The sequence below is a fragment of the Peromyscus californicus genome, unplaced genomic scaffold (genome assembly GCF_007827085.1).
Source record: "Peromyscus californicus insignis strain IS unplaced genomic scaffold, ASM782708v3 Scaffold_5__1_contigs__length_169319896, whole genome shotgun sequence".
In the NCBI taxonomy this organism is placed as follows: Eukaryota; Metazoa; Chordata; class Mammalia; order Rodentia; family Cricetidae; genus Peromyscus; species Peromyscus californicus.
The window spans coordinates 119,911,047-119,936,097 of record NW_026294573.1 but is presented as its reverse complement, the minus strand read 5'-3'; the positions used below and the strand labels follow the sequence as shown (position 1 = coordinate 119,936,097).

At 38.5% G+C, this 25,051-nt stretch overlaps 1 protein-coding gene across 4 annotated transcripts in view; it reads right to left on the bottom strand.

Annotated features, from left to right (window-relative positions):
• Manea (mannosidase endo-alpha) overlaps nt 1-24,088 on the bottom strand; it is a 30,197-nt gene extending 6,109 nt beyond the window's left edge. Inside the window, exons 1-3 of one of the 4 annotated variants that reach the window (XM_052717371.1) lie at nt 23,957-24,088; nt 14,667-15,056; nt 8,971-9,080 (exon numbers count right to left, since the gene is read on the bottom strand). In XM_052717371.1, coding sequence (XP_052573331.1) covers nt 8,971-9,080; nt 14,667-15,018 — 462 coding nt within the window. In that variant the 5' untranslated portion in view covers nt 15,019-15,056; nt 23,957-24,088. Of the gene's footprint in view, nt 1-2,808; nt 2,891-8,970; nt 9,082-14,474; nt 15,057-23,771; nt 23,922-23,956 lie in introns of those variants that run through there. The other 3 variants (XM_052717368.1, XM_052717369.1, XM_052717372.1) reach the window with 3 other exon arrangements.
• Between the last annotated feature and the right edge of the window lie 963 nt (nt 24,089-25,051).

Here is a 25,051-nt window from a genome sequence, read left to right as displayed (position 1 = left end):
TCCTTGCAATCTGCTTCCAAACCTGCAGGCCATAAACGGTCAGCTTCTTCCATCAAGTGCAGATCCACATACTGCAGCAAATTCAGTCATATACTTAGAACTTCTCAACTAATCAATTCAATTTATAGTTTATTTTTAATTAATGACAGGATTTGGTCACTATTTCTCTCTTCCCTTCAGAAAAATCTATTACATTAACATTAAAATGAATTTAAAATGACACAATTTGATGCATAAAATTAAATGTGTGCATAACTTTTTGAGAAAATGAGTCATGTTAAGAATTCCATCTCACCCTTCTGATTTTGTCTTTACCAAAATTCTTCTGAACTCTGTAGCCAAACACTTTCTTCCTTAATTCCCCTACCCCTTGACTTTACCGGGTACCACCCTTTAAGTCATACATGAGTGAGGCAATTCCTGGTAGTGTCAAATATTTTGCAATTTTCTCCTTCTACAACTCACTTGTTTGGTTTTGGCCTTCAGTAGACTGCAAATTGACTTAATATGAGACATCAAATCTGGTTCTTTCTCTTTTGTTTTATTTTGATATGGTTGGCTTTGAAGCCCGCTCCTTTTGCTCTACCTTTCACCTACGATTACAGGTGTGTACAAACATGTCCAGCTCTCTTTCTTAATACTGTTCATACATAGAACAGAACCTGCTGCAGAGTAAATACTGCATGAGTATCTGCAAGCATGAATTAACAAGTTCTATACAAAACTACCCAACAGTCAAATTGAACTCTAAGTGGTCTACTTACCCCCCATTAAGGCAAGATCTGCCAAGTTCTCACTGTGAACACATATTCCTCATTTAAGAAACGTAACTGCTTACAAACCATTAGTATTAAACAAATGATTTATGCAAAGGTTATAAAACTTGTTACTTTAAAATAAAATTTTAAATTTATTGAAATACAAGGTGTTTGTTTTGCTTATAATTGTAGAAGAAAGAAGTGATAGCTCCAACTGATTTTATGTTGTTAGGTCTTTGCTTTCTTTGAGATCTGATACCATGATGATGTTGTCTAACACACACCCCCACAATTTTTAACTTTCAATTTTATTTGATGTACATGAAGTCTGCGTATTACTGTGATGGCTTTGCTCTAAGCTGTGGATCAAGTTTAAATAAGTTCCACAGGTTTGGTCATTTGGGTCCTAGGGAAGGGTGGAGTTTCTTCTCACAAAAACAAACAAACAAAAGAGAAGCACAACCATGAATACATGTAGCATCCTTAGTGGAAGCAGGCCAGGCAGAAAACCTGACATCAACTGGACAGGAAACACTCACACTTTCTAAGAAAGAAAAGAAAATAGAACTGTGCTCAACAGTGGCAGCATCTACCAATCAGCTCCACCACATGTCCTATAAAAGGCTGCTTGAACGTTTTTTTCTTAGGATGCTATATAGAGAAGACAGTGAGCTGAAAGGATCCAGCTCTGATCCTTATAACTGTGGCTTAAGTAGCCTCTGGAATGCCAGTTACAAGTGAGTCATGTGTATGCTCCAAGAAATAATACAAACATATACACAAAAATTTATCTTTGAAAAAACAAGTCACCACTTAGAATTAGATTTTACTGATTTGAGTCAACCTTTGCAAACAGTAATACAAAAGAAGTCACTAATTCTTCATACTTGTTTTATTAACTTTGCTTCTTTGTTTACAATTAAAAACGCTCACCTAAAATTACTTTTAGTTTAAATTAATCAAAATTTCAGTTACAAATTTAGTGACTAATGCTATTGTGTAATCAAAGCTAGTAGGCTATAGCAAAAGCTTAACTGTAAGACAAAGCAATGACCTAGAAACTCTATTTCTAAACAAGTAATAACAAAAGTGAAGGAAATCCCTTTTTACATTCCAAAAGAAAGAGAACTGTAAAATCAACCCAACCAAAAGAGTCAGAAACATATTTGTAAAGGATAACATCAAATTAATATAGTATAATCATTTTCAAAATAAGTTTGGTAAGTTTAAGAGCTACTGAGGGTAAGCAATCATTGTTCACTGGAAAATCTGAACATTTGCAAGAAAAAAATGGAGAACAGTATTTTATCAAATTCCATCTCTTCTGGTCATTAAATATCAAATCTAAAGTATGGAGAGAACACATATGTTGCTCGTATTTACAGAGACAATTAATGGCTGAGATCTTTGCTACTTTCCTGTTCCACGTAAAGATTTTCAGTAGAATTAAAAGCAGTCTATTTTCATGCAGCTTGATATTTTTAACTACTTTACCTTTAAAAACCCCATTAAAAGAAAATGTCTAGTTTTGTTACCTCCCACTACAGAACTGGGGCATAGAGGTCTTGGATTTACTTTGTGTGAAATATATCAATCACTTATTCAACCTCAGCTGTGGTTCCCGAACTTGAAGATTTGACTATCTGCAGACTCCAAATGCCTATGAGAACTCAATGAATGGTACTGTGGAGCATGTTATGTGGCAGTTCCTGTCAGTTCATTTGAGAGACACTATCTCAAGACTTTCTTTAGGGCTACAGAAATATTCAAGTTAGTTTTATACAAAAAAAAATGCCAGACTATAATATAAACTACAAAAGAAAATCCTTCCTCCTCCTACTCTGGATCCACAAAAAGGTAAATTTCTAGAAGCAAAGACAGAAAAAAAATTTATTTTTTTTAAAGAACAGACCAACAAACTGCATGAAGCAGATTTTGGGAAATTACCCTTGGCCTCTAGCCTAAGATCTCACATACTATGTTGGAGCAAGTAGGGAGAAGGTATAAGCAATTAAATATATTGCTAGGAAGCAGAGAAAACAGTACATACCCATGTCTCCAAACTCCAACCCCATGAGAGGAGACCCAGAGAACCTCAGAACCCCTCATGGGAGTTCATCTGATCTAAAACTCTGTGGAACAAACAAAGTCATATTAAGACCACTGACACAGGCAGGCTGAGCCTCAGTAGGATGAACATTGTTAGCCGGAAAGGGACACAGGAATGGGGTGGGACAGGAAGCACTGAAATCCATGCAAGGTTAGTGAGACCACCAATCACACTTGGAAAAAGGGAACTGCCTTGGGCAACAACATCCCATGCCAAGGGTTGGAAGACATCGGAGGCAGGCTGAACTTTGTTTGTGAAACCAAGGCAGAAATTCAACCCCACAGGTAAACTTATGGATCCCCACTGATGAGACCCTGCACAGTCAGATAAGAACTGCACATAAATGTAAACTGCTCTCTCACCAGCAAAGTTAAATTAATAAGACTTCTCAGGCAGGAGAGGGCTTTTCCTGATGCTCTAATCAAGGAAGCAATTTAAACTGGTATTTTTATTTTATTTTAATTATTTTTAAATCTCCATTCTTGCATAAATAATTGTCTTTTATATTGCTCTATTAGATTTAACACTCTTTCCACTGTGTCTTTTCAAGTATTTCCCTAACCTACAACCCATATACTTTCCCTTATTCCTACTTCATTTTATCTTTTTCTCTCCCACCCACGCCCTCCTCTAAAATTACAATTTTCTAATGCCAATAATCTTTAGGGTCTCTGTTCCCTAACACTTTCCCGATTCCTCTACTTACTATTTTATATGAATTCCTAGTCATATTCAATTTATTGTCTTCCCATACCTATGTTTGGTAGGTAATATCCTAGCAAATACTTATTATCCTTGTTCCTTTATTCCCTAATGGTCACTGGACTTAACGGAGATAGTTGTTTTTAACTATGACTGAGTTTTCACAGTATGTCTCCTCACCAGTGGAGTTTCTCCTGAAATAGTCTATTGGAGTTGAGCTGGATATTACCCTTCCTGCCTCCTGAACACGTGAGCATTATTACAAGCCTAATACATGAGATGGGAGGGGAAGGCAGCTTAACCCTGCTACAAGCTAGTCCCAGAAGAAAACTGCCAAAAGAATTTCAAATTTCAATGCAAAAAAACAAAGGAGATATAATACCCACAATAACCAGATGTGCAAATATTAACAAAGAAACATGACCATGAAAAACCATGAAAAGGACCCTTTCCAAAATGACCACTTCTACCATATTAAATTTTCTAAAAAGAGTGACCAGAATGAAATAGCAGACAAAGAATTTAAGAGAATGATACAAAAGAAGATTGAACAAATTCTAAAAGGACACGAGTAAGTTCCGGAAAGAATCAAAAGAGAAGGTAAATGAACACCTGGATAAAATAAGGAAATCAATGCATGATATGAACACAAATTTAATACAGACAAAAAATACTTTAAAAGAATCAAATGAGTATCTGGAAAAAGATCACTCAAAAAATTCAGTGGAAAACTGTTGCTGAGGACAATACTTGCATAATTCATTGAACATGGAAAAGTTGAGCTGGTGCCTAACTAGAGGCTTGACCCCTGAGTGCTCACGGGACTGGAAGGTACTCTGCACACTACTGGAGGAGAGAGTGAAAAGCCAACCCAGATACAAACCCTGCCATCTACAATGATGACCATCTGCAGGACCCACTAATACAATAGCGACACAAGCATTGTGGGAGTAATGAACCACTCTTCCTGGATCTAAGGTCCACTCCAAGAGCTGGATCCCACGCCAGGCATTTCTTGCGTGGCCCAGAACCTGAGACTGGATAGTCCATGGGTCTAAAGGAAAACCAAGCACTACTGTTCTGTTACAAGGAGCATAGTGATAAAAATGATTTCTAACATGATTCTGCTATACCCACAGATCAGTGTCTTAGCCATCATTAGAGAAGTTTTCTCTTGCAGTAGATGGGAACTAACATAAAGACTCACAACTTCATAATGTATAAAGAGTAAGAAATTTTGAAATACTCAGTACTAAGTGAGATGTTTCAATGTTAGAATGAAAGAAGATGGATGATTCCAAGACTCCATTGTCTTCCAATCCTAATAGGCATGGTATACATATGAATTCACAGAGACTATGACACCACACACAGGTTCAATCAGAGTGGGTTACACTGCTGAATGGTGTAAGTGGATGTGAGTCCCCACATCTATCCAAGAAGCTATCTGCAGCTGACACCCACTTGCAAAGGAAAAAATTAAGTTTTCTCACTGAGTACGTCAGGTTGGCCCTATGCCCAGCAGAAGATGGCCAATATAAAAACAAACAAACAAATAAACAAACAAACTCCAAGTTGCTTTTATAGACCTTTCATCTCATATTGTTCTGTTTGGATAATATTTGTCTAACTGGTCATTTGTATGCATACTTTGTGTGTTTATGTATGTGTGGAAGTTTCTTTTTTGTTTGTTTGTTTTCTTTTGTGTGTTTGTTTTCTAAAGAGAGAAAGAAAAGACATGGAGTTGGGGAGGTGAGGAGGATCTGGAAGGAGTGGGGAGGGCAAAGCATGATCGGAATATATGGTATGAAAGAAAATTTTTCAATGAAAAAGAAATAAAAATGAAAGATTTAAAAAATATCTCTGACAGATCATATAACTCAAAAAGACCTAAAATATTTTATATTTGGCCCAATTTAGAAACTGTGTCCCAATCTATTATGTGGATTTTAATATAAAAATAAAATGTAAGAAAGAACTAAAAAAAAACATTCAGTGGAAATTGTTACCAATGAATGGATCAAGAAAAACTCAGATCAAGACTTTTAAGATAAGCCTGGTGGTGGTGGTGCACACCTCTAATCCCAGCACTCAGGAGAGGCAGGTGGATCTCTGTGAATTTGAGGCCAGTCTGGGCTACAGAGTGAGTTCCAGGAAAGGTGCAAAGCTACACAGAGAAACCCTGTCTCAAAAAAAAAAAAAAAAAAAAAAAAAAGAGAGAGACTTGAAGATAACATAGATAAACAAGAATATTCGGTAAAGAAAAAATAAAAAGAAAGTATGAGCGAAGCATGTGAGGTCCATAGTATATAATTAAAAGATCAATTTACAAATCAAGGGCATAGAAAAAGATGAAAAAACTAAAAGGTATGTTCAATAAAATTTCAAATTTCCTAAATCTAGGAAAAGATGCAGGAAGCATTCAGAATTTCAAACAGACAAGACTAGAAAAGAATCTGTCATTTAATATTACTAACTATATAGAACAAAGGAGTGGTGAAGTGACATACAGAAGATGTCAGGGCATATTTTCAAACATATGTTCCAAAACTGAATAATTTTGAAATAATACATTTATAGGAACCTATGTCCTCCTAGAATTAAAACAAGAGAATATAAATATCATTAACAGATCTATACACACAATAAAATTGAAGGCATAGCTAAAAACTCCCATTAATTTGAAAAAAAAAAAAAAAAAGAAAAGAAATCCCAACCCTAGGTGTATATTCACTGCTGAAATCTACCAGACTTTAGAGACCTAGCCCTATGTTTTTCAAATTATTCCATAAAATAGAAAGGGAAAGAATGCTACCAGACCCATTTTATGAATCCAGTATTACACGAATATTCAAGCCCAATAAAGACATGAGAGAAAAAAATTTAAAAGGCAATTTTCTGTTGAATATGGATGCAACTAATCTCAATAAAATATGAACAAACCAAATACTACAACATACCCAGAAGACCACTTTCATGATCAAGGTGACTTCATTCTAAGGGTGCAACATGGTTCAAACAATGCAAATCAACAAATGTAAGAAATTACATAACTAGGTTCAAGGATAAAATCACATGATCACATAAACAGACAAAAAAAGCCCAACATTCTTTCATGATAAAAGCAAAGAACAGCTGGGCGGTGGTGGTGCACGCCTTTAATCCCAGCACTCGGGAGGCAGAGCCAGGTGGATCTCTGTGAGTTCGAGGCCAGCCTGGGCTACCAAGTGAGTTCCAGGAAAAGGCGCAAAGCTACACAGAGAAACCCTGTCTCGAAAAACCAAAAAAAAAAAAAAAAAGCAAAGAACAAAAACAACCCCCCAAGCCCTAGGAATACTTCAACATAATATGGCATATTTATACCCAACATCATACTAATGAGAAAGATTCAAAGCATAACCATAAAAATCATGAATGAGACAAGGGTGCCCCCCCTTTTTTCCATGCTGAAGTCAATAGAGAACTTTAAACCTTAGCTATAGAAATAAAAGACAAATGTAAAAGATATAAAGGGGAAATATTATACTATGTGAAGAAAAACCAGAGCCAAGCAGTGGTGATGCATGCCTTTAATCCCAGCACTCGGGAGGCAGAGGCAGGTAGATCTTTGTGAGTTCGAGGCCAACCCTGGCTATAGTATGAGTGAGGTCTAGGATAGCCAAGGCTACACAAAGAAAGTCTATATTAAAAAAAACAAAACAAAGCAAAGCAAAAAAGACAGGCATAAACAACTGAGAAAAAATTGTTTAAAATGTTGAACTAAAGACATTACTCTTTCGCTCTTCCTTACTCCCAAGACACTACTATAACATTCTACTGCTGAAGACACTACAAACTTGAGTTGTAGAACATGGAGAAATCAAGGTGGTACAAATATGGAAGCTTTGTCCCTACTAAATAGCTTTAATAGTGCTGGAAGTTGCTACACACACTACTGATTGACACAAGAATCTTACCTATGAACCCTGTGAGCTACAATAATAACCAGCCTGAAAACATATAACCACTGGTGAAATAGTAGCATAAATGCCATGAGAGAACAAACTTTTGGTATAAGGCCCACTCTTTAAGATTAAAGCCATACCTAGAACCTTTATGTAGCTAAGAACCTATGGCTAAATAGATCATAGGCCCTAGAAGAGAACTTACTACTATTATTCTGCTAAATGGACATAGTATTAAGCCAAACTCCTAATGATTTATTGTTATACCCATAGATTAGTTCATCTCACAACCCTCAGAGATAATTGTTTCTGCAGTATATGATGAACTGGTCAAGATGCAGAGAATAAGACACTACAAAAATGCTGAGCACTACATGGGATGTCTATATCACACATGTCTTCACTAGGACAAAGGATCAATGCAGAAAAGGAAGTAGAAGGATGCTAAGAATCAGAGCACAGAATTACTGTAAGGAAACAGTATTTTCTGGATACAACAGGGTAGCTGCACATATGAACTCACCACAATTGTAACAACACTCATGAGATGTGTGAAAGCTCAAGCCAGACAAAACGCCAGCATGGAGAGGGTAGATGGATCAAGTTCTACCCCTGGCTGAAGAACTATTGGCAGGAGACAGCTTCTGGGAGAGTTAGAGTCAGTTTTCTTTAAGACTATGGGCCCTAGTAGGCCAATCAAACTCCAGTGGAAGGCCAAACATCCAAGAATATATAGACAGTACAAACTGGACTTGGTGGGATAATTAGAGAGAGAGAGGACACAAAATTGAGTGGGTAGGGAAAAGGGGGGGGTGGATCTCATAGGAGATATGGTGAATAGTAACAAAATGCACTGTACAAAATTCTCAAAGAAATAATTTAAAATTTAAAAAATGAAAATTACTTGGATCAAAATTTATTTTCTAACTATTTTTTAAAGATGTAAAGTTATATAGTTAAACATAGTCGTTTTTGACATTTAAAGGATATTCAGACATTAATTTCACTAACTCCTATATTCTGCTCACAAAGGAACCTGTCAACCCTTTCTCTTCCTAGTAAACACATAGGAAAGGCCAGACAATGTGGTATATGTCTTTAATCACAACACCTGAGAGGCGGAGGCCAGAGGATTAATATGAGCTCCATATCAACTTGGTCTACATACTAAATTCCAAGTCAGTCAGAGCTACATAGTGAGTCCCTGTTTAAAAAACAACACAAAAATGTAATAGATGAATATAAAACATGGTTAGAAAAAAACAGGAAGGGGTATCTTATAATTGGATAACTTTTAAAATTTAAATAATTAAAACAAACTTTTACGAACTACTATTATTTCAAATTATTTCTACATATATACAATTTTAATTAAAATGAGTACATAAAATAGTATTACTATCAAAAGGTAAGAGGATTAACAGTGATACATATAGTTTGAAGACAAATTACATACCTTCAGATTATATTTATGAGCTTTATCCAAAATAGTTGGTACCAAGTGATCAGTAGCTTCTCCGTTCTCATCACTGGAATCAGGTGGGTACCAAGAAAGGGCCAGGACTCCTAATAGAAAAGCATAATAAATAATATAATAATATAATAATATAATAATATAATAATAAAAACAGCTTGGTACTGGCATAAAAACCGACATGTGGACCAATGGAATCGATTTGAAGACTCTGACATTAATCCGCACACCTATGAACATATAATTTTTGACAAAGAAGCTAAAACTGTACAATGGAAAAAAGAAAGCATCTTCAACAAATGGTGCTGGCATAACTGGATATCAATGTGTAGAGGGCTGCAAATAGATCCTTATCTGTCATTGTGCACAAAACTTAACTCCAAATGGATCAAAGACCTCAACATAAATCCAGGTACTCTGAACCTGCTAGAAGAGAAAGTAGGAAGTAGTCTTGAATGATTGGCATAGGAGATCATTTCCTAAATATAACACCAGTAGCACAGACACTGAGAGAAACAATCAATCAATGGGACCTCTTGAAACTGAGAAGCTTTTGTAGAGCAAAGGATATGGTCAACAAGGCAAAGCGACAGCCTATAGAATGGTAAAAGGTCTTGACCAACCCCACATCTGACAGAGGACTGATATCCAGAATATATAAAGAACTCAAGAAATTAGACATCAAAATGCCCAACAGGTCAATTAAGAAATGGGCTATTGAACTAAACAGAGAATTCTCAACAGAGGAAACTCAAATGGCTGAAAGACATTTAAGGAATTGTTCAACATCCCTAATTATCAGGGAAATGCAAATTAAAACAACTCTGAGATCTACGTAGTATGAATTGTTAGAAGGTCTTATTAATTAAAAACAAACCTGGAGCCAGGTACTGGGGTAAACGCTGAAAGATCAGAGAAACAGAACCAGCTACAGCTAACCTCACTTTGCCAATTCCTCAGCTGGTCTTGTTTCCTCAGACTGAAAGCCTCTGAGTCCTCACCCGAATGGATCTCAGCTGAACTGCTGCTAAAACCTAAAAGCTTAGCCAGGCTATAGTTCCTGGTCCTCATGACTTATATACCTTTCTGCTTCCTGCCATCACTTCCTGGGATTAAAGGCATGTGTCACAATGCCTAGCTGTTTCCAGTGTGGTTTTAAACTCACAGAGATCCAGACAGATCTCTGCCTTTGGAAGGCTAGGATTAATGGTATGTGTGCCACCATTTTCTGGCCTCTATATCTAGTGGCTGTTCTGTTCTCTGACCCCATATAAGTTTATTAGGGTGCACAATATATTGGGAAACACAAGATCACCACAGATCTAGGCACTTCAGAACATCTGAGAAAAAGTATATTTTTTTTCTTTTTTTTTTTTTTTTTTTTGGTTTTTTTTTTTTTTTGGTTTTTCGAGACAGGGTTTCTCTGTGTAGCTTTGCGCCTTTCCTGGAACTCACTTGGTAGCCCAGGCTGGCCTCGAACTCACAGAGATCCGCCTGGCTCTGCCTCCCGAGTGCTGGGATTAAAGGCGTGCGCCACCACCGCCCGGCTTTTTCTTTTCTTTTTTTTTTTTTTATTTGCAAAAGTTTATCTCTTTTTTCTTTTTTTATTTTGCAATACAATTCAGTTCTACATATCAGCCACGGATTTCCTTGTTCTCCCCCCTCACCTTCCCCCCAGCCCACCCCCCATTCCCACCTCCTCCAGGGCAAAGCCTCCCCCAGGACTGAGATCAACCTGGTAGACTCAGTCCAGGCTGTACACCAAAAATAATTGAAATCATAACATACAACATGCCATACATGAAATATAGTCCCCAAGTCACAAAGACTTTACTCAGTGGCTGATATGTAAAATTAAATTAATTATAAAATAAAATAAAAAATGATGAACTGCTAATTTAGTAGTGATGCAAAAACGCTATACATGCAACAGAGCACTTTGTTTGAATTTCAAATTTCACTAGAGCTAGTAAAATATAGTGAAATACTTTCACAATACTTTGTAGCTTCATGGAGTTATAACTTGCACTCAGCCATATGGTCACAGGGTTAAGAGAGAACCCTCTGCAGTATAGTTTACTAAGCTCTGGTGTGTAGGGCCCTGGCCTCAGGTTTGGGTAGCTGTTGCCTTGCTTGCTGACCTTGACCTTGATGTCCTCCCTATGCTACTTCCCTGCAGGTTTCCACCCTCCTGAATGCTTAAGGGAAGTTCCTTGTTTGTGTATCCTGCATATTGGGCGTTAACAGCTTAGATGCAAGATTGTAAACATCAGTAGTGAACTTCTGCCCTCTGGGGTTCTCCCATTATGCTGTAAGCCTGTATTTAAGACTTCCTCCCTCTTTCAATAAACAGCATTCAGCATTCTGCTGAGGCAAATGAAAAAAAAAAAAAACGACTCTGAGATACCACCTTATGCCTGTCAGATTGGCTAAGATCAAAAACACTGAAGACACCTTATGCTGGAGAGGATGTGGAGCTAGGGGAACTCTCCCCTCCACTGCTGGTGGGAATACAAGCTTGTACAACCACTTTGGAAATCAATATGGCGCTTTCTTAGAAAATTGGGAATCAATCTCCCCCAAGATCCAGCTATACCACTCTTGGGCATATACCCAAGGAATGCTCAATCATACCACAAGGGCACTTGCTCAGCTATGCTCATATCAGCAGTTTCTAATAGCCAGAACTTGGAAACAACCTAGATGCCCTTCAACTGAAGAATGGATAAAGAAAATGTGGTACATATACACAATGGAATACTACTCAGCAGAGAAAAACAATGACATCATGAGGTTTGCAGGCAAATGGATGGATCTAGAAAAAATCATCCTGAGTGAGGTAACCCAGACTCAGAAAGACAAACAAGGTATGCACTCACTCATAGGAGGATAGTAGATGTTAAACAAAGATGACTAGACTGCTACTCACAACTCCAGGGAGGCTACCTAGAAAACAGGATCCCAGTCTACAGAGAAAATATTTAAGACAAACACTTCAAACCTTCAAATATAAATAAAGAAATGAAGGTCACTAGAGAGACATCATGGATATCTCAATGAATCAATACTTTTTTTAATAAAAGGAAAGAAATAATAGTGTTATATAGAGGAAAGCTTGCAGAAATTATGAAATCAAATCAGCCAAAATTCCACCATGGATGGGGGCAGGGCTAATCCAGTGCCACCATTAGCTGAGGAATTATTGGCAATTTGAAGGCTCTTAGTGGAGCAAGAGTCAGTTTTCTACAGGGATGTGGTCCCTAAGCGGTGACCCAAGTTCCAGTAGATGGTCCTATCACGCACATATAAGCTCTACTATCACTGGACTCAGTAGGTTTAAAAACAGAGCACACAAGGTTGAAACTGAAAAGTGGTGGTGGCTGGTGGGGTAGGGGAAGAATGAGAGGGGAGGAAATGGGGACTAGATTTTATTAATACACATTAAATACATAGATTCTTAAAAGTAAAGAAAAAGAAACTGCTGGAGAGCTAGATTTTTAACACTTATATTTTCTCAGAGTCCTAATATGTAGAAAAGAATTCTAGCTAGAGGAACACAGTGGCCATTTCATTAAAGCTAATAGGGGAAAATGCTATCTTTGTGTGCTATGCATAGAATAGCAAAAAAAAAAAAAGCAAAAACATGAAAAACACGTAAGACAGAACAAAGAACTAATAGTGGACAGGGATCCAGGGAAGTTACGGCTATTGAAGAAGGGAGTGCACCTAGATAAGATTGTTGGTAAAAACCAAAGTTGGGAGAAAACTGATCAACATTTAAGCAGCCCTCTAGCCCAACTTGTAACAGCATCAAGAGCAACAATAAACATTTTCTCAGCACACAGCCTAGGAAAGAAATTTCCATCTCACAAAACGCAATGAAAATAAATATACATAAGGGAAACAGCACATGTCAAAAAGCCACAAAGTATGTGAGCACTGTAAAAAATGCATTCTTCCACGTAATTCAAACCAGGATTCTAATTCTAATAATCATGCAGTAATTTCTAATAGCTATTGGTCTAATAGCAGAACAACATCAAACATGGGCAACAAGAACTGCCATGAAGACAAAGCCCTTCTTCGTAAACAAGCAGGTACTAGCAGAGTGAGTAAGCTGGTAATGGCAGTGCTCATGGAAGGGCAGCTTCTGCAGCTGTGCCTGGCAGGAGTGAAGCAGCTCTAGGAAGCAGCCCTTTCTCTGCAGCCTGGCTTTCAATGCCCATGGGTCTCCGCTGCGCTTTATGCAGACATTTAGGTGAGCCAGCATCAGCATTCGCAACAGCAAAGACAAAGCAAAGTCACTCAGGAAGCTATCTTCTTCCTGAGCTCAGAAGCATGTTTCAAAGAATAATGAATAAAACACAAGCAAACATGATTTTAAAATAACATAAGGAAATAAAGCATCAGGCTTTATTAAGGGAACACCAAAGACAACAGGCCTATGTGGAACCTCCAGACACTGGCTCTAGAGACATTTCTCAGACACTAGATAATATACTGTCATTGGAAGATTTTATGACTAAAGACATGTACCTGGAAATCACACACAGGACAGAGAAAGATGAGGGGCATTGGTGACATGAGAATAATCATGATCAATTACTTTTCACCACTAAGTTAAAGGTATACACTGCAATGCTACAGCAATTTTAAAAGTAAATAAGAAGAATAACTATGTATTAGGCCAAAAGAGACTGCAGGATGGAGTAATTCACACATTCAATGTCAGATACGGCACGTAAAAGATGAAGAAAAGATCATAAACAGGTCAAGTGGAAATGCAAAATGGAACACTGAAAACCACATTACATTAAATAAAAATGAAATTGACACAGAAATTGAAAAGGAATAGTTAAAGAAAGTCAAATTGTATACTACAGAAAGGAAGGAACAGCTGAAATGTCCAACACATGGCTGCAGAAGCAAACACCCTCAATCATAAAAGGAAATACAATCACCAGTAAAAATGACAAAAACCGATTTCTTACAAGAGGTGAATCACAAAATTCTGTGCTATACACATTAAGACAAGCAAACAGGATAGCGAACTCATTTTGCTATCATAAAGGAACAAAACAATCATAACTTTACAGTGACAGAAATCAGACACAGTTGTTGGAGTGACGTCAAGGTCAGCAGTAAATAGGGCAATGATGATGACAATTTTAGGGCAGGTGGAAAGGTCCTGCTGAACTGAACTCAGGACCCTTTTCCCTCAGCTTTCCAAGTGCTACAAGTGCAGGCATGCTCCACCATGCATAGCTCAGGTGTAGAGGGGTTGCCTAGCACAAATGAAGTCATCAGTTCAATTACCAGTACTGCAAAAACAAAAATAAACAACAAAAACAGAAAAGGACACAAATACAGTTTAATCCAGGGAAATGAATTAAGACTGTAATTACTAAAAGTATGAAAACTGATTAGTAATTTAATTGTCAACCCAAATTATTTATATATGTAAATAAAATAAACTAATTACCAACCAATTGAGGCTGAGCACATCTGTCTCATGTGAGTTTCTATGACAGAAGGGTCCTGAGAGCTGTAACTTCCTAACTCAGGATAAAAGTTGGAGCCAATGTCATCTGGAGGAGTATGTCTCCCTTGTGGATAGTTCTTGGCTATTCTAGGGTCCCAATGCTCCAGGACTGGATGATTCCAGTGAATATATTTACCATCAAATTGTGGATTTCCATACCAACTGTAATAAAATGCATGTAAAAAATAATTCAGAGGAGGCAGTTCCTCCAGGTTCCCTTCAGAGGTTTTGGTTGGCCTCACAGTCATGCCAGCAGTTTTGAAATTCTTGGTATTCGTTTCCATGTTGATTCTATCACTCTTTTGGAAGTCAACTTTGTTTCCCAAGGGGGCCTTCGGTGGATGAAGTTCTGGAAGAAGGTCAAGCCCAAAAGGAGTTCCAAAGGATGCTGTATTCGGCCTCAGCATCTTTAAGCCCATCATCAGAGAGAAAATAAATAGAATAAAAAGTGACAAAATGATGCAAGTCTTTCTTCGAAATTTTGCCATGATGACATAGTTTAAACTCCAAAATAGTGAATGTTTTGCTGCAATTCAATGAAAAAAAGATCATTAGTAAGTGATAGCTACATATTTTCTACAGTATTTAAAATGAAAACTAAAATTCAGTGACATTAAAAAACAAACAAAATATAATAAACCACCAAATACTGTTAAATAAAAGAACATGCTTATGCGCACACACGTGTGCACACACACACACACATGCAGACTGGCAAATACATATACTCAAGAGGTACTGATTTGGAAACAACACTATGTACATGCCAACAACATTTAGTCAGGTGAAACTCAGAAATCTGTTTAATAAAATGAAATATATTTTTCATCATGTGAGTAAGTTTTGTGTATACAGAATATACAAAGTCAATAATTCACATATATGGACTAAATTTTAAAATGGTAGTTAATGAAAGGAAATACTTATGAGTCTTCTAAGTAAAAACATTCAAGTCCAGTGATAAAGTTTTAAAAAGGGTCCTTAAACTGAAAAAAATAATAAATATTACAAAAGGGAATAACTACACATTTTTAATTTTATTTGGGAATGGAATAGAATCAGATAAAACTTTCTAATGATAGTAGTAGGGAAAAAAAGTTAGATATTCTGGCAACAACCACTCACCACTGAATGACTGTGTCCCCCCACACCCATGAGTCAGAAACTTATTAACTCCTAATTCACATTGTTGAGAGGCAGACTCGATGGGAGTTGATGAATCCATCTATCATGAATATGTTTTTCAATTTGTATTAAAATTTTAGCTACTGTGTTAGGTTTCCTGATGGCTCTTTCAAGTGGATTTGTTTTTAATGGAGCTCTTCCTCTTCCTTGTCCCCCCCAGCCCCTATTCAAACCCTTGCATCTTGGCCACTCCAACTAGCTTCCTTTCCACTACCATGCTACCTGTGTCCTGCTATCCTCACCTCCTTGTTCAATACCTTTCCCACCCTTGAATCTTCCTTTGACGTTCCAGAACCTGTACCATGCTTTCGCACCTCCTTCTACACATACATACAAACATACCTTGAAGATCTGTATGAGAGAGAACGTGTGATTTCTGACTTGAGTTACATCATTTAATATCATTTCCTGATACCTCAATTTTCCTGAAAATTTCCTTATTTCATTTTCCTTAAAGGCTTAACAAAACTCAGTTGTATACATATACCTCATCAGGAATGAATTAATGAGGCTGTTGGTTAATTAATGAGCTCCTCCCATTCAGAGGATACAGCATCTAGACACTATCAGCATCCATCCCCAGACATCTGATCCTGTCAAATCTTGATTTTAGACATCCCACTGTCAGAGCTGTGAGAAATACATTTCTCTTCTATATAAATTATCTAGTTTTCTGAACCTTGTTATAGCAGCACATAATGGACAAATATACAAAGCAACAGGCAAGAATCATGTTCAAGTTTGATGGGACACAGGATAGCCACATATTGGTATTTCATCAAAACATACTTCATTCATAAAATGGAAAGCATCAAAGTTTTGAACAAGTGATCAAGATTAATCTGGGGCATATTTGACAATGGTTTTCTAGAGAGGATATACTGAGAATGATGAAATAATCACTGCTGGGTAATTTTGTTCAGAAATTAACTTCATGAAGAAACTTGTAAAAGCATATTAAGGACATACACAAAAAGAAACATGCACATATATTTGTACACACATATACACACATACTTATCCACTATATATAGTCTTCTCTCTATATCAGGGTTCTGCATCCATGGTTTAAGTAACCATGGATGGCTTCTGACAAAGAAATTTACACCTATACCAAATATATACAGATTTTTTTCTTGGCATTATTTTCTAAACAACACATAATATTGATTATTTAGACAACACTGATAGTGAATTTTGTCACCTAGAGATGATAAGAAAAACACAGAGGAAGGATGTAGGTTATATTCAATATCTCATATAAATGAACATCCATGAATTTTGCTTCCCAGGAAATTCCCAGAACCAATCTCCTGAACCTGCTTAGAGACTAGCTGTGTGTGTGTGTGTGTGTGTGTGTGTGTGTGTGTGTGTGTGTGTGTGTACACATACATATATATGTATATAACACAGTGTAATTATATGTAATTGTACATATTAACATGATTGAAACTGTAGGAAAACTAAAGGAATTGAAATGTTCATACTATTTTGGCAACATTTTTAATGTCGAAAACATTTTTTAAAAAGGAAGAAAACAAAAATAAAAAATCCCACTAGACAAGTATAGGGTGAGAAAGAAATTTTAACACAACCTCCGCTCATTTCTGGGAAGGAACAGTTCTATAGTCCTTCAGGCTCAGCACTGCATGCCAGGAAGTGAAAGCTCTGCCGTGGGAATGTGACGGGCCTATTCACAAGGAACTGACCACTTTGGTTGCTGCTATAACTTGCTGTCCTGAAATTTCCAAGCTATTGATGTAATAACATATCCTTTCTTCCCTTCGATTACAGAATATGATAATTTTGACCAGACAAGAAACAGAAAAAATGATTTTGGGATATTATCTTGTCTATATTAATCAGACACAAAATGAAAATATGTTCAAAGCATGTACAGTTGCTATCTCTAAGTGAGAAAAAAAACAGCAATATCTTTTCCTGTCTTCTCAAATCAGAACTGTTTGTTTGGGGTTAAGTATTTCATAAGAATTAATTACTGGTGTTGCAAGATGAACACACACACACACACACACACACACACACACACACACACTCACACAGAGAAAGAGAGAGAGAGAATGAATGAATGAATACAGGAGAGCTATTAGATTTAGATGTAACTGAAGAATTAACTTTAGAAATGCTGACTTAGGGCAGGGCAGTGGTGGCTCACACCTTCAATCTCAGCACTCAGGAGGCAGAGGCAGGTGGATCTCTATGAGTTCGAGGCCAGTCTGGCCTACAGAGTGAGATCCAGGACAGGCACCAAAGATACACAGAGAAACCCTGTCTTGAAAAACCAAAAAAAAAGAAGAAGAAGAAATGCTGATTTAGTAGGCTGGTGTAATATACTACTCAGGGTATATAACAGAAAAAAAAATTGACTCTGGAATTTGAAAAACACATTAATGATCCACTTGTGTGATCTTGGATAACTCACTGAGACTCACATTATCTTTTTTGTTTTTTGATAAAAACCGTTCTGTGGACAATGCAAGGTAATGTTGGCAAATGAAAAAAAAAGAGAAGTGTTTAAATTAATGACTGAATATTACTTAAGATTTAAAGTAAATGAGGAAAGAAACATAAAAAGAACACTAAAGATCTGTGTGTGTGCGTGCATGTGTGATTTCTGGTTCATTTCTTAAATAGATCCATCAATGACCAAAATTTGCATTTATGGACACTGCCTATGTTTTTCCCCCATTCTTATTGTCTATAAATTCAATTTCTTAAGCTGTACCTTTATTTATTTTATTCATTTCAAATGACTATTATATCATTGCAAACCATCAATTTCATCTTTAAGATCACCCATGAAGGGTATTCCAACCTTCTTAATTAACAAGTCACTTCAATCACTGTGTTTAAAAGTCTGAACTCTGCCCTTGCTAGGTCTCTTTCACAGTGCTGGAAGGTGCTCTTAAGGTGGCTGGGGTAGGAAAGATATCAGTGGTCTTACCCAGTGCTAAATCCTGCATGCTACAATACTGACATGCCAGATATGCCTACTGGTGCAATAGTAGCTAAGACTATTCATGTGGGTAACCAACTACTCTCTGGATTAGATTTAAAGTCTGTTCTACAGGGAGATTTCATGCCTGCTAACTATAAACATGGTCGAAACCCATGGAACATTGCTGGAGGAGAGCAAAGAGGATTTAAGAGCTGGAGGATGGATAGGAACTCTGGGAACGCAGTTCTCTGGACATGACCCGGCGGTTGCACACATGAACTCAGCAGGTGTGCTGAGCTGCACAAAAACTAGAGAATTAAAAGTTCCAGCATGCAGCAGTGTACCCAAGACCCAAAAGCCAGCTGAGGACTACTGGTAATTGATGACTGATTGGAGAAGGACAGAGTCACATGTTCTTGGGGGCATGGCCACCCCTACATTGTTCATAACACAGGAGATGACCCCACACTCATGTGTTCTTGTGCAGCACTAAGTAAAATACTTTATTAATCAATTATGGAGGACATAAAGTTGGGAGATGGGATGGTGGAATTCTGAGAACTTGGAGTGGGGAGGAGAGGGTAGATAAGATTAAAATACATTATATATACACATAAAAGTTTCAAAGAATAGGTAAAAACTATTATTTAAAAAAAAATTGAGCTCTGTAGTTATAACAAGTTAGGTCCAGATCTCATCTTTTCCTTATGTAGTCTGATGTTTCTATACTTCTTTCTTCCACTGCCGTTATCTCCCTCATAGGATTCATGTCAGGATGAAGCCTTATTTCACGTCTGACAATGTATCACTAAGTAATGATGAGCCATGAGCAATTATTCATGATGATAATGATAAAAAGATGGGTGGCATGAAAACATTCCAGAAGTAGCAATATGGTAGCTGGACCTGGTGACACACACCTTTAATCCTAGAACCTGTCAAACAAAGGCTGCCAGATCTCTATGAGTTTCCAGGTCACCCTGGAACTTCCACCCCAGCCTGGGCTATATAATGAGGCTCCACTTCAAAATAAATAAATAAATAAATAAATGAATAGGCTCTGCCTCAACATAAATAAATATACTAACAATAATGAAATCAACCTAGCATATGGAACTGAGCATGTAGTTCAGTAGTTAGAACAAATATCTAGCATGAACAATTCCTTGGGTTCTGGGTTTGACCCTTAACCCTACAGAAAACAAACAAACAAATAAATACAGCATATGCCTTATTCTCTCTAAAATGATATTCAAGGTTCCAGACAAAGCAGAGGTCTGCCTCCTCTTCCTGATGCCTCCCCTAAAGACTCCTGAGTAGCACTGTTCTCCTTTAATGGTGGTATTTCTAACACTGTACATTGCATTAAACTATATGTGTACAAGTTTTCTATCTCCTAGAAATGGAGAACACTTATACTCTAGTAGATCCCAACAAATATTATGGTCACTCATCATTATTCAGCTTCCTTAAGCTTTGGTCCTTCTGTTTCTGACACTGGCATGTGTTTGGGCAGTATGTGCTGTGGGATGTTCTGTATGGCAAATGTGTTGCTAATTAGTCAATAAATAAAACACTGATTGGCCATTGGCTAGGCAGGAAGTGTAGGCGGGACAAGGAGGAGAATAAAGCTGGGAAGTGGAAGGTTGAGTCAGAGAGACACTGCCAGCCACCACGATGAGAAACAGCATGTGAAGATGCCTGGTAAGCCACGAGCCATGTGGCAAGGTATAGATTTATAAAAATGGATTAATTTAAGCTGAAAGAACAGTTAGCAAGAAGCCTGCCATGGCCATACAGTTTGAAACCAATACAAGTCTCTGTGTTTACTTGGTCGGGTCTGACGGCTGTGGGACTGGCAGGTGAGAGAGATTTGCCCTGACTGTGGGCCAGGCAGGAAAACTCTAGCTACAAATGGCGTCCAACGTGGTGGCAAGAATTTCCACCTAAAAACTGACAAAAGAAAAGATTCTAAAACGGAGCTAAAAACAGTTCCTAATTGTCTCTCTCAAATGAGCGGCAGCTGCTGGTTTGAGCTACTGGTGGGTTCCTAACGTGCGTGCTCGACCTGCCTATGGCGGGAATGAGGCCTTTGCAAGTGGCACATTAAGCTGCATGGTGGATTTAGCCTTTGCTGGTACAAAACAAAAAAAGAGGTTTCTGGACTACACGCTGCTTGGATAAAAGCATAGACCCACGATAGCTCCCAGAGCTGGCAGTAAACCACCGCCATGTTGGGAAGCTGAGGTGGGCAGAGCCAGCAGCCACAGCTGCTGCAGTTTAAGGCAATAGATTCACAATAAGACAGATTCAGATGTAATAGTTTACAATGTGTGTAAAAGATACGTAGGCTTGAAAGAGACAAAAAAGGTGATATATAGAGTTATAGAAACAAATACATAGTTTTAAAAAATAAAGTCTTTAAAGAGACAGTAAAGGTAGTATAAAAAATAAGCCACGTAAAAATGGATATTACACAGAGAATCTGGATTGTGTTGTCTTTGGGATTTTTAACTGCAGAAAAACATTTGATTGTAAAAACTGTTGAGTTAAACCAAAATGTATATTTTAAAGGTAACTTGACTTCAAAATTTGAATATAAGGATATGTTACTTTGGAAAGGAGACTCTGCTTATGTTCCCACAGAAAGCCAGAGGCTATGGATTTGTTGCAGATTAAGATACATCAGGTTTGACCAGCCAAGACCCCCTGAAAGGTCTCTGATGACACCATGGCCCAGATGATCCAACATCCAGAATGGTTTGAAGGCAACTGGCTCAGACGATACACCCTCATGGACTTTTCCATGATCCTAAAATTTTCTTTGTATCCCCATAAGATACAGCGCCCCCCTCCAGCAGGAAGTAGTAAGAGAAGCTACGCCCAAATTCCCAAATTATATGTAATTTTACTTTGTTAAGGTTAAAACCTTCCTTTTTTTTTTTAAAAAAAAAAGGGGGGAAGTGCTGTGGGATGTTCTGTATGGCAAATGTGTTGCTAATTAGTCAATAAATAAAACACTGATTGGCCATTGGCTAGGCAGGAAGTGTAGGCGGGACAAGGAGGAGAATAAAGCTGGGAAGTGGAAGGTTGAGTCAGAGAGACACTGCCAGCCACCACGATGAGAAACAGCATGTGAAGATGCCTGGTAAGCCACGAGCCATGTGGCAAGGTATAGATTTATAAAAATGGATTAATTTAAGCTGAAAGAACAGTTAGCAAGAAGCCTGCCATGGCCATACAGTTTGAAACCAATACAAGTCTCTGTGTTTACTTGGTCGGGTCTGACGGCTGTGGGACTGGCAGGTGAGAGAGATTTGCCCTGACTGTGGGCCAGGCAGGAAAACTCTAGCTACAAGTATGTCTATAACACATTCAACTGTACATATGCAGACCAGATCTTTGTAGAGTCTATAATCAACAACACTGTAAAAGAAAACTCACGAAGATTCAATAATTTTAAAGTCCATTTAAACAAACTACTATCTTAGTATCTGTGACAACACAGTACCTCTGGAGCCTAAAACAAGCATCGCTCTTGCAGGAGACAGGCAAAGGAACTATTTACCTAGTTTTAACTAAAGAAAGGTTTCAGAAGTTCCTTGTGAGAAAAACAGAAACAAAAGCTCTACAAGTCACCTAGAGGTGTAGAGGTTCCAACACAGGAAGCTCAAAGTACTGGCTACTGACAATGTGTCCTCATCAAACGGAAATTTGCGTGACCCAGGGTTATACAACTGGTTCATCAGAAACCATGCTATTTTTATGTTTGGTGCTTTTAACCTTTTAAAATGATACTTAATATGGAAGTCTATTTCTTTCTAATAAAAGGTATTACATACTTAAGTAGCTGAGATCTAAATGATTAAGAGTATTTTGCTCATATATAACTCGAAAAGTCACAGTTTCCATTTTAAAATAATCAATTAAGTTATAAAGATTCCTCCTACTTATTCTTTTGTGTTCATACTGCTTTCTTCTAATTTTATGCTAGAGGAAGTACCTAGAGACAGAGAAAACTAAAGTTAAGAACACATATTTGGAATTTTCAGAATCTTGCCCAGGTCGGTTTTACTGCAAACACGGGCAACCTTTTGCACAGAAGCTCCGTCAGGCCTAACCTCTGTCTTGCATTTTTATCTTCACATTACAGATGATGGAACTGAGTAGATGAGTTTTTCCAAGCTTTTGGGGTAGCTGGCAAACAGCCAAGAAACCTGCCACTGAGCATCTTGCAAGGGCAAAATACAGTGCTGTAACTTAGGCTCCCGGCTGCGGCTCAAGTGGCCTCAAGTGTAGAAGGCATACTACAATGACTTTTTTTTGCACCATGGAAGCTGACTTAGAAGAAATGACCAATGGTTCCCTCCTCCTTGAACTGTGGCCCACACTGAGAAGGCAGTTCATGATCACACACTAGTTACTTATTATAGGAATAAAGAGCAGCAGCTTTGCGTGTTACACAGACTAAAAGCCATAAAATTCTGTTTTTCGTGGATTACAAGCAGCTCACAGAGTGCAGTAATGTATTGCATGAAAGTGATTCACAAACCTGAATTCGTTTTAGCAAAACCTACATCCACTTTTCACTTTCCTTTCAAGCTGACGCCTACACACTGGAATGTGAACAGACCACCCTCCAGTCTCATTTCTTATTTGTATTTCTAAGCTCATACAGATCCACATGTAAGCCTCCTCTGAATGAGTTAAGTTTTAGTACTTCTCCATCTTCCACTCTATTATCCGTAGGTCCTCGACACAACAAAACGAAAACTTTTAACCGCTTCTACTCCCAACTTGTTCCTCCGCAAATGGAAGAGGAACCAACCACCCTCGTCAGGGGAAGTCGTCCGTACTGAGCCAGGCGTGTTAAAAGGGGACAGAACAAAGACCTCGGAGGGCGGACTTGAACCGGCCGTCTTCCGGGTGCAAGCTGGGCTGGGAGACGTGCTCCGCGACCGCCAGCGGCCTCCGGACCCCCTCCAAGGTTCGGAACTCAAGGTGGAGGCGTGGGGAACCACCAAGGGGCAAACTTCCACCTTGCGGGGAGCGGGGCAGCCGGGCCAGGCCGGGCTCCGATGCGTTGGGGACACTAACCTAGCGGGAACCGGCAGGGAAGCCGGCGTCTGGGCCGAGCAGGTCGGGATTCCCAGGCGCCGGGGCGCAGGGTCAAAGGGCGCAGCAGGAAGGAGGCCTGCCTGCGATTGGCTGGCGGGCCAGCGCGCAGGCGCTAGCGGTGCAGTCTGTGTGGGCCGCAGCTTCGGGATCCCGCAGCGACTCACCTGGGTCTGGGGCCCTGCCACCAGCGGGGACTCACCGACCGAGAGAAGGTGCCCTGAGTCCTCCCAGGCCTGACAGCTCTGGCCGCGGCCGCCTAGTCCCGCCAACCTCCCAGAGGACAGCGCGGGGCGCGGCACGGGGGGCGGGGCTGTGGGCGGGGCTCGGGGGCGGGGCTTCGCGTCTCTAAGTCCTGACCTGGCCTGTAGCAGGGTCATGGTGCAGGCTGCCTAAGAGGTGTATGTCAGGCTGAATTCCCATCATTTCTCCAAGGAAGCTCTCTTACACTTTGGCCTTTCAGGCTACGCCTTACACCTGGTCAAGGGTGTTTTGTTTTTCGCTTTTTAAAAATTCACTCAAATGTTGTTTGTATTTATAATCCATTGGATATTTCCAAAATTTTAAAGTTGAAAATGTGTTTTAATTTATAAATGGGTCTTTATTTGCAAGACAGAAGTAGACAGACAAAGGTGATATGTGAAAATTAAAGGTCTACTAGAAATCATGTGTGTACAAGTACAATAAAAATAGAGAATAAGTCAGATGCAAAAACCAAGAATTTTTCCGAGGGTACAACTGGGGTTTCCATCTTACATCAGCCTAAGACACCAAGAGGATTCTGTGTTTTGTTTTGGTTACATGGTAACAAGGAAACCTTGACTCAAAGTGAAACTTGCAGGTGTGAGGTATTGTAAAGTCTCCCCTTAAAAAAACAACAACTGAGCCGGGCGGTGGTGGCGCACGCCTTTAATCCCAGCACACGGGAGGCAGAGGCAGGCGGATCTCTGTGAGTTCAAGGCCAGCCTGGTCTACAGAGCGAGATCCAGGTAAAGGCGCAAAGCTACACAGAGAAACCCTGTCTCGAAAAAAAAAACAAAAAAACAAAAAAAAACAACAACTGGCTTTTTAAAGAGATTTGAAATATAAATATATATACATATATATATATATATATATGTATATATAGAATAAAAAAATAATAAAAAAATATGTCCTAGTACTTAACTGCAAAAGCTTAAGACCAAAAAATTATTATTTTCCTATCACCATTAGGCACCATTTTGTGTTTTTTATTGTCTTGCTTTTTTGAAAATATGTAG